We start from the raw sequence: 8,806 nt of genomic DNA, 5'->3' as shown, positions 1-8,806 counted from the left end.
AGGCGGTTCTGGAAAGTTCCCGGCAAAGCCAAGCCCGCGAACCTGGAGGACCCGCTGGGACGCCGGCCCGCCCTACCTGGTCCTCCGCACGGGCGGAGGCGCTAGTCTCCCCGCGAGCCCTCCCAGAGAGCGGCCGGCACTTCCGGGTCCCTCACCGGGGCTCCGCTCTAGCCACGCACTTCCGCTTCTCTACTGCTCCCCGCGGCCGGCGTCGGGGCCGGGCGCGGAGCCGGTAGGGGGCGGGCTTTCCGGGGGCGGGCCTTCCGGGGGCGGGCCCTCGGGGCCGCGGCGCGTGGGTGAGGAAGGTCAGGTCCAGGTAAGGCCGTCCGTGGCTGCTGGGCGCTCGGCAGCGGGACAGCGCCGGTGGCTGCAGAGGTCCAACCGGGGCCGCCGACCTCGCGGAGTCCCTGGTGACCAGCTCGGGATTTCGGCCGTCCGGCGCGGAGCCGAGCAGGCCCGCGGCTGTGTCCGGGCTGGCCGCCCGTGTGGGGGGCGCGGGCGGACCGGGCCCGGCCGGGGGCGGCCGTGTGGGCCACAGGCCCAGGCGCCGCCTTCGCCCAGTCCCGGGCGGACCGAGCCGGCCCAGCGCCGTGGGGGCGGCAGGTTCCCGCGAACTGTGACTCGTTGTCCCCATTGAAGGCGCCGTTCGGGGGCTCCCCGCCCCTGCGGCCCGAGCCCTGGCGTGTCGGCCTGCGCTTGGCCGGCGGGGGTCCTCGCCTCTCTGCCCCTGCTCAGGGACAGGCGGGGCCTCACAGCCCCAAGCTGGCCTCTCAAAGCCGGACCCGGTGCGCGCTGACCGGTCTCCCGCCGCGCGTGGAGAGCAGCCCTGCGCCTCCACCGGCCACGGACACGCCGAGCGCTCGCAGGAAGACACGGGCCGTGTCCGTGCCCGCCTCGCCGTGTCCGGCCCCGCTGTCAGCTCTCAGGGTCCGTGCCCGGCCCCGCTGTCAGGTACAGGGTCCGTGCCTGCCTCGCCGTGTCCGGCCCCGCTGTCAGCTCTCAGGGTCCGTGCCCGGCCCCGCTGTCAGGTACAGGGTCCGTGCCCGCCTCGCCGTGTCCGGCCCCGCTGTCAGGTACAGGGTCCGTGCCCACCTCCCCGTGTCCGGCCCCGCTGTCAGCTCTCAGGGTCCGTGCCCGGCCCCGCTGTCAGGTACAGGGTCCGTGCCCGCCTCGCCGTGTCCGGCCCCGCTGTCAGGTACAGGGTCCGTGCCCACCTCCCCGTGTCCGGCCCCGCTGTCAGCTCTCAGGGTCCGTGCCCGGCCCCGCTGTCAGGTACAGGGTCCGTGCCTGCCTCGCCGTGTCCGGCCCCGCTGTCAGGTACAGGGTCCGTGCCCGCCTCGCCGTGTCCGGCCCCGCTGTCAGCTCTCAGGGTCCGTGCCCGGCCCCGCTGTCAGGTACAGGGTCCGTGCCTGCCTCGCCGTGTCCGGCCCCGCTGTCAGCTCTCAGGGTCCGTGCCCGGCCCCGCTGTCAGGTACAGGGTCCGTGCCCGCCTCGCCGTGTCCGGCCCCGCTGTCAGGTACAGGGTCCGTGCCCACCTCCCCGTGTCCGGCCCCGCTGTCAGCTCTCAGGGTCCGTGCCCGGCCCCGCTGTCAGGTACAGGGTCCGTGCCTGCCTCGCCGTGTCCGGCCCCGCTGTCAGGTACAGGGTCCGTGCCCGCCTCGCCGTGTCCGGCCCCGCTGTCAGCTCTCAGGGTCCGTGCACGCCTCGCCGTGTCCTGGCCCCGCTGTCAGGTACAGGGTCCGTGCCCGCCTCGCCGTGTCCTGGCCCCGCTGTCAGGTACAGGGTCCGTGCCCACCTCCCCGTGTCCGGCCCCGCTGTCAGGTACAGGGTCTGTGCCCGCCTCGCCGTGTCCGGCCCCGCTGTCAGGTACAGGGTCCGTGCCCGCCTCGCCGTGTCCAGGGTCCTCCTCTGTCAGGTACAGGGTCCGTGCCCGCCTCGCCGTGTCCGGCCCCGCTGTCAGGTACAGGGTCCGTGCCCGCCTCGCCGTGTCCGGCCCCGCTGTCAGGTACAGGGTCCGTGCCCACCTCGCCGTGTCCAGCCCCGCTGTCAGCTCTCAGGGTCCGTGCCCGGCCCCGCTGTCAGGTACAGGGTCCGTGCCTGCCTCGCCGTGTCCGGCCCCGCTGTCAGCTCTCAGGGTCCGTGCCCGCCTCGCCGTGTCCGGCCCCGCTGTCAGCTCTCAGGGTCCGTGCACGCCTCGCCGTGTCCGGCCCCGCTGTCAGGTACAGGGTCCGTGCCCGCCTCGCCGTGTCCGGCCCCGCTGTCAGGTACAGGGTCCGTGCCCGCCTCGCCGTGTCCGGCCCCGCTGTCAGGTACAGGGTCCGTGCCCGCCTCGCCGTGTCCGGCCCCGCTGTCAGGTACAGGGTCCGTGCCCGCCTCGCCGTGTCCAGGGTCCTCCTCTGTCAGCTCTCAGGTTCCCAGGCCTACTTTCTGTCACACTTGGCTCCTGCGGCTTAGCCCATTTCTGGGGATCCTGACACGAACACTAGAGAGTGAGGTCTCCCAGCAGTCTGTGGTCCGAAAGCTGCGTGGAGATAATCCTGGTCCTAGGAAGCCTCAGTGACCACTGTCCTTTAGAGTCCCTCCTCCGCCTTGCCTCCTGTGGAGTTAGGATGCTGCCAGCCCCGCCCCGCCTCCCCGTCAGCCTATGAGGGAGGCCTCACTGTGGTCCAGGGCTGTTGGAGGACGCCTGGCTTTGTTGGCGAGATTTAATTAGGACAAGGAAGGAAGGAAGGAAGGAATCTATGTAGAATACACAACACCAACCCTGCCAGTAAGATTCCGTTTAAGTTACCATTTCCTGACTGCCACTGTCGCTGCTCACCAGAGTCCTGCCAGCTCCAATTGAGGGAGACAGAGTAACCCAGGGAACAGGAGACAGCCGAGGCCTCAGGACGGGGTGCTCCCCCTCATGGAAAACAGGGGATCTGGAATTCCGACTGCACTGGCCTGAAGACACTAACAGAACCACACCTCCCACGTGGGTTTACAGAGAACTAACCGGAAATACTCCAACTGCAGCAGAAGCTGTCCTGGCGCCCTCACAGGAATAACAATACACGGCAGAGGGAACGTTTGTAACCAGGAGCATCTTCCTGCACCTCCTGAGGAAACTTCCGTAGAAGAGGCGAGAAGTCACCTTTGGCACCTGGAAGGCCTTGGCGGGTTTAGAACGCTGATACGCTACTACTGTTAGCCATGCAGCTAGTACTGAGCTTTTTCCTCCCTGACGGAAACGTAGCCCTCGTCCTCACCACCACAGCCCATCTGCGTCCACAGACAGAAAAGCTGGCAGAGCAGTGACCGAGAAAGGGGAAGCAGGACAGGGCCTGCAGGGACCCCTGGACAGGTGGTGGGATGGAGGGGCACAGCCCGGCGCCCAGACCTCTCCCACTGCCGGCCTTCAGGTGGCGCTGTTGGCCTGAGGCCGCCTGGTTGATACCCAGTGGTAGATGGCCTGAGGTGCCAGCCCCTGCCTGCTCTTCTGAGGAACCCGAGGTGGGCATTAAACACGGCTCGGTCTGTTTTCTTGGAAGGGCTGATCCGGAATATGCTGGGCACCATTCCCGTGTAGGCGTTTCTCTTGTGTTCTTGTTTTGGGTTTGTGTAGATTCCTCCATTAGGTGAGTTTATTTGGACATCAGCTTCTTCCCATCCTAGCTGGACAGTCGCCCAGGATCTTAGCCAGCAGACTCTCATGGCAGCACCAGCACATCACATCAGCTGGCATGTTCTGCCAACAGTAAGCCTTACATTTGGTCTGGAATGGGGTGGGATAGTTAGCCAGCAGCAGTATTCTTGATTTGAGTGTATCCCAGTATGGCTTTTGATATCTATGAGCTGTCATTTTTACACATCACAGATACTATTCTTAAACCTACTTCAACATTCTGTGCCCCCAAAGAAAAAGTTACTCTTTTCAGCCAATGAGAACCTAGGCAGTGTGCATTAAAGCAGAATATTTAAGATGAAAGACGAGTGACATCGCAATTCTTAAGTACCTTCTGTCCAGGAATAAAATGAGTCTTTGAGCTGTTGAGTGTATTTCCACAGAACTGCTGTTTTTCCCCAGAGACTCTTAAGTCTCTAGGCAGAATTCAGCCCAGTAACCTAGAGGCCAGATGAGCTCATAACTCATTAGCAGTTCACAGAACCATCTGGAGCCTTGAGAACAGTGTTCCGAGGACTGGGAATAAAGACAGCCGTGTGCTTACCTCTCTGCCACAGCTCCCCTAGAGGGCCGGCGGGCGGCATGTGTATCTCAGAGACTGCCGAGGTGGGTGTTTTCTGTGGCAGGGGAGCTGGTCTCCCTGTCCCCTCCGTCCAGCCTGCAGTAGGTAAATGGATATTGCATCACAACAGTTCATTGTAGAAAGGGCGGAACGGCCGAGAAACAACCATTGTGAACACAAACTGTAAGGATTGCCAAAGTGCCGCACGGGAAGGAAATGACCGTTTGCACTGTGGTGTCTCAGCTCCGAGGCACACGCTGCCTGCACTGTACACTGACTCGTGCGTGGCTTGCTGTGTCTTCGTTTTCTGAACTGTTTATTAAATAATCTCGCAGTGTTTTATACTAACCTGTGTTTCTTTCCTCTCCTTTTCTGTAGATACTCTTGCTCCTTGCTGCCCAAGAAATGTCTTCGCTTTCAGAATATGCCTTGCGCATGACTCGGCTGAGTGCCCGGCTGTTTGGAGAAGTTGCCAGGCCCACTGACTCCAAGTCTATGAAAGTGGTGAAACTGTTCAGTGAGCAGCCGCTGGCCAAGAGGAAGGAGACTTACGACTGGTATCCCAATCACAACACGTACTTTGCGCTCATGGGGATCCTCCGTTTTCATGGCCTCTACAGGTGATCACAAAAAAAAAAAAAAAAAAACCACAAAGAGGGGCTTCTGAGATTTCTTTTTTAGTAGCTGAGCAAAGGAAAACATTAGTCTTCTGTTACTACAGTTTTGTGATTTATTGTAGTAGAGCCCGGGTGGTTCAAAAGGTCCAGCTTGGGGAATAGGTATTTGGCATAAAGGTGAAGACACCACTTGGAACACCTGATCCTGTATCAGTAGTTGGATTGCAGTCTCACCTCTGCTGCCAATTCCACCTGTCTGCTAATGTCGCCCTGGGGGGCAGCAGGCGATGGCTCAAGTACTCAGTTCCCTGCCACCCAGGTGGGAGACCTGGGTTGAGTTCTAGTCTCCTGGCTTCAGCCTAGCCCAGCCCTGGCTGTTGAAGGCATTTGGGGGGAGGACCAGCGATGAGAGGTCTCTCTCTGTCTTACCTCTCTCCACCTTTCAAATAAATAAAATCATAAATAAAAATGTTCAATTTGTGGTGAGAAAGGCTTCTTTCAATATATCCATATTGGGCAAATAAAAAAAAAAAAGAAACCTTTTGGAAAACATATTTTATGTCTAAAATGTGAATAGATGCTGAGCTGTAGAGAGACATTTAGTTATTCATTAGGCTGCAGAGGAAAGCTGGGCCAAGGACAGGAGGAAAGCCCTCGGAGCCCGGGCGGCAGGGCGGCAGTCTCAGACGAGCGGATTCCTGCCCCACACCTGATCTGCTCCTTGGCGGAAGTGTGGGAACCTTTCCCCTTCTGCTGGCCCTTTACTTCCTCCCACTCTTCTGGCATTTTTGTGCCCTGTTTGATGTTACTCTGGTCTAAATAAGTTTTAGTTTGCCTTTAAGGATAATGTGTGAATCACACGGGCTCCTAACACTGTACCTGTATATGTTTGTGTATGTCTAGGAAGTGGGTGTTTACACTTCTAGAAAAAAGATCAAATACCTATTTGATCAATTCCTTTAAAAAATTTAATTACCAAACTAAAACACATTCATTACAAAAGAATTCAAACAGTGCAAAATTATCTAACGTTAAAATACTTGCCATCCTTTTAAAAATGGAACATGTTTTAATTGGACTTGTCTTTAGCAACAATTCAAAAGTTAATTGGGACCATTCATTTTAATATGATAAACTGACAACACACGATGCTAAAGGGTATCAGATAGCTAATGGTTGCTACATTGATCTATCCCACTGGCTTCAGTTCCTTCCTTGTGTAGCCAGTTAACGAAGGGCACTCAGGGAACAGCAGTGAACAAAATAGATTTCCGTAGTAAACATACTAGAAATTATAACCCATGGTCTTTTGAGTATCCGGAATTGCTTTGGGACTGTCTCCCTTGCTACTAGTCTGGGCTCAGAAAATAAAAATTTTATTATGACCCAAAATAAAATAGTGAAATGCAGACCTCCCGTGTAGAAGATTGTAACCCATAATAAAATCATATTCTATTTTAATTTCTCTGCTGCTGCTCTCCATTTGCTTGAAAAATAAAGATGTGGGTATCTTTGGGGACAGGGGGGAAATACTTAGCATTTAATTATCCCTGGAAAAGCCAAATGTTTTTCATGTATTAAGTCACTGGTTATGGTAAATGGCGACTCTAATGCTGGCCTCCTGTGGCATCAGGCAGTATTATACTAGACAATCCCTTCAGCAAAGAAAGTATTTAGATCTGCAAAGGGGAGGGAAGCACAGGCTCTCAGAAGTAATCGATGCACTCGCTGACCAGGTGCTTGGGCCGCGTCATCCACAGAGACAGAGCCTCCTGCCTTCGTGGAGCCATCTCTGCCCAGGGAGACTTAGAGCTGGCTGAGCAGGATCCAGAGTCCTGGCAGTGCCCACAGTGGGTAGGACAGGCCAGTTACAGGATCGGCTCCACACAGCGACGTGAGTGAGCCACCTGATGCCTGGAGAAGAGCTGGCGAGGCAGAGCCAAGAGCAGAGCAAAGGCCTGCGTGGGGGGGTGTGCCTGGAATGTTCCGGAAGTGGCTCAGGCTAAGGGGAGAGCAGTAAGCCAATAGCAAGGGGTTATTGGGAGCAGGATAAGGACGGGGGCTTTTGCTCAGGGTTAAAGTGGGCAGTATTCACGGGACTGGTACAGCTCCTCTGGATGTTGGGGACCCCAGCACTTTGTGCTCCTTGAGCTGAGTGTGTGCCCTGTGAAAGTCAGAGACAGACAGGCACAGTGACCCAAGAGAAAAGTACTAGATTGGTGTGCTTTTCCAGTCTGGGCAGAATAACTGGTCACTTTTACTTCTTTCCTTCGCCATTCAGAGATGAGCACCAAGATTTTAAGGAGGAGCAAGTACGTCTGAAGAAGCTTCGTGGGAAGGGGAAACCCAGGAAAGGAGAAGGGAAGAGAGCCACAAAGAAGAAGTAGTGCTGGCCTTGGAGAGAGAGCCGCTCAGCGACGGGGAGGAGAGCGTGTGTGTCTGCACGCGCTGCCTCGTTCCCCACGAGCTCAGCTGGAGGAACACGGTCCCCTCCATGCCCACGTCTGACCCAGGGAAGCCCTCTAATTCTGCAGAGTTCCTCGGTGTTGGTTTTACAATCTCATGTTCACCTAATGAAATGGATGTATAAATTACTGTCTGATGACTTGTTTGGGGCGGGAGTAGGGGGAAGCCTCCTTGAGTGTCAGAGTTTCCTCCTCACTCTTCCTGCCGCCCCACCAACGTAACCCTGACTTCTTTCCTCTCTGGCCATTCGGCCGCTGTCTCCACCTCCAAGCCCACAAACTCTGCCTCTCCACCTACTCCTCTGAGAATATAAGAAATGGTGGATTAAAACACCTGAAAGAGTGTTGACTACCTGTTTACTGTGCAGTGGTTAACAAGAGAAGCAATCCTTATCTCATAGAACTTTCAATCCTATGGAAGAGACTACTACTTAATTCAATTACTACTATTACTTACAATTGTATTAAATGCTACAAAAGAAAAAGCCAGACTCAGGCCAGCGCCTGCCATGCCAGCATCCCATGTGGGTGCTGGTTCGAGTCCTGGCTGCTCCACTTCCGATCCAGCTCTCTGCTACGGCCTGGGAAGGCAGTGGAGGATAGCCCAGGTCCTTGGGCCCCTGCACCCACATGGGGAACGGGGGAAGCTCCTGGCTTCTGGCTTTGGATTGGTGCAGCTCCTGTTGCGGCCATTTGGGGAATGAGCAAGTGGATGGAAGACACCTCTCTCTCTCTTTCTCTCTCTCTCTCTCTCTCTCCCTCCCTCCCTCCCTCTCTCCCTCTCTCCCTCTCCCTCCCTCCCCCCCCTTTGTAATTCTGACTTTCAAATAAATAAATCTTTGAAAAAAAAATAAGAAAAAGCCAGACTTTGAAAGTATAAATTAATGGCTAGATGGATCCAAAGAGAGCCAAAGCCCAAAACTCATTTGAGCTTAAAGACGGCCTCACTGAAGAAATGTTTAGGGGGTGGCGCTGTGGCATAGTGGGCTAAGCCGCACCAGCATCCCATGTGGGTGCTGGTTCAAGTCCCAGCTGCTCCACTTCCAATGCAGCTCACTGCTAATTCTCCTGGGAAAGAAGCAGAAGATGGCCCAAGTCCTTGGGCCCCTGCACCCATGTAGAAGACCAGACAAAGCTCCTGGCTCCTAGCTTCAGCCTGGCCCAGCCCTGGCCATTGTGGCCAGTTGGGGAGTGAACCAACAGATAGAAGATCTCTCCCTCACCCTCTTTCTAACTCTTTCAAATAAGTAAATCTTTAAAAAAAAAAAAAAAAAAAAAAAAAAGACCTTTAGGCTGAGCCTCAAAGGCTAAATTAGAGCCAGATGAGTGTCAATTGGTCTAGTTAAGACACTAGTGCCAGTATTGTGGCACAACAAGTTAAGCCATCACCTGTGGTGCCTGCATCCCATGTTAGCACAGGTTCAAGTCCCAGCTGCTCCACTTCTGACCCAGCTCCCTGCTAATGTGCCTGGGAAAGCAGCAGAAGGTGGCATGA

General features: G+C 56.2%; 1 protein-coding gene across 1 annotated transcript; it reads left to right on the top strand.

Annotated features, from left to right (window-relative positions):
- The first annotated feature begins 258 nt into the window (after window positions 1-258).
- Window positions 259-8,075, top strand: MRPS33 (mitochondrial ribosomal protein S33). Its single transcript, XM_062187115.1, has 3 exons — window positions 259-316; window positions 4,608-4,849; window positions 7,128-8,075. Exons 2-3 carry the CDS (start codon window positions 4,635-4,637, stop codon window positions 7,231-7,233), a joined length of 321 nt encoding a protein of 106 aa, XP_062043099.1. The 5' UTR covers window positions 259-316; window positions 4,608-4,634; the 3' UTR covers window positions 7,234-8,075.
- Window positions 8,076-8,806: the final 731 nt, after the last annotated feature.

Source organism: Lepus europaeus, chromosome 1 (assembly GCF_033115175.1).
Source record: "Lepus europaeus isolate LE1 chromosome 1, mLepTim1.pri, whole genome shotgun sequence".
Lineage (NCBI taxonomy): Eukaryota > Metazoa > Chordata > Mammalia > Lagomorpha > Leporidae > Lepus > Lepus europaeus.
The sequence above is the reverse complement of the archived record's forward strand: the minus strand, read 5'-3'. Positions and strand labels throughout refer to the sequence as shown.

Bases quoted from the DNA above. Each gene is read 5' to 3' on its own strand.
- MRPS33 (XM_062187115.1), top strand. From the start codon at position 4,635: ATGTCTTCGCTTTCAGAATATGCCTTGCGCATGACTCGGCTGAGTGCC. The intron at 4,850-7,127 runs GTGATCACAAAA...TTCGCCATTCAG, and splicing joins CGTTTTCATGGCCTCTACAG to AGATGAGCACCAAGATTTTA.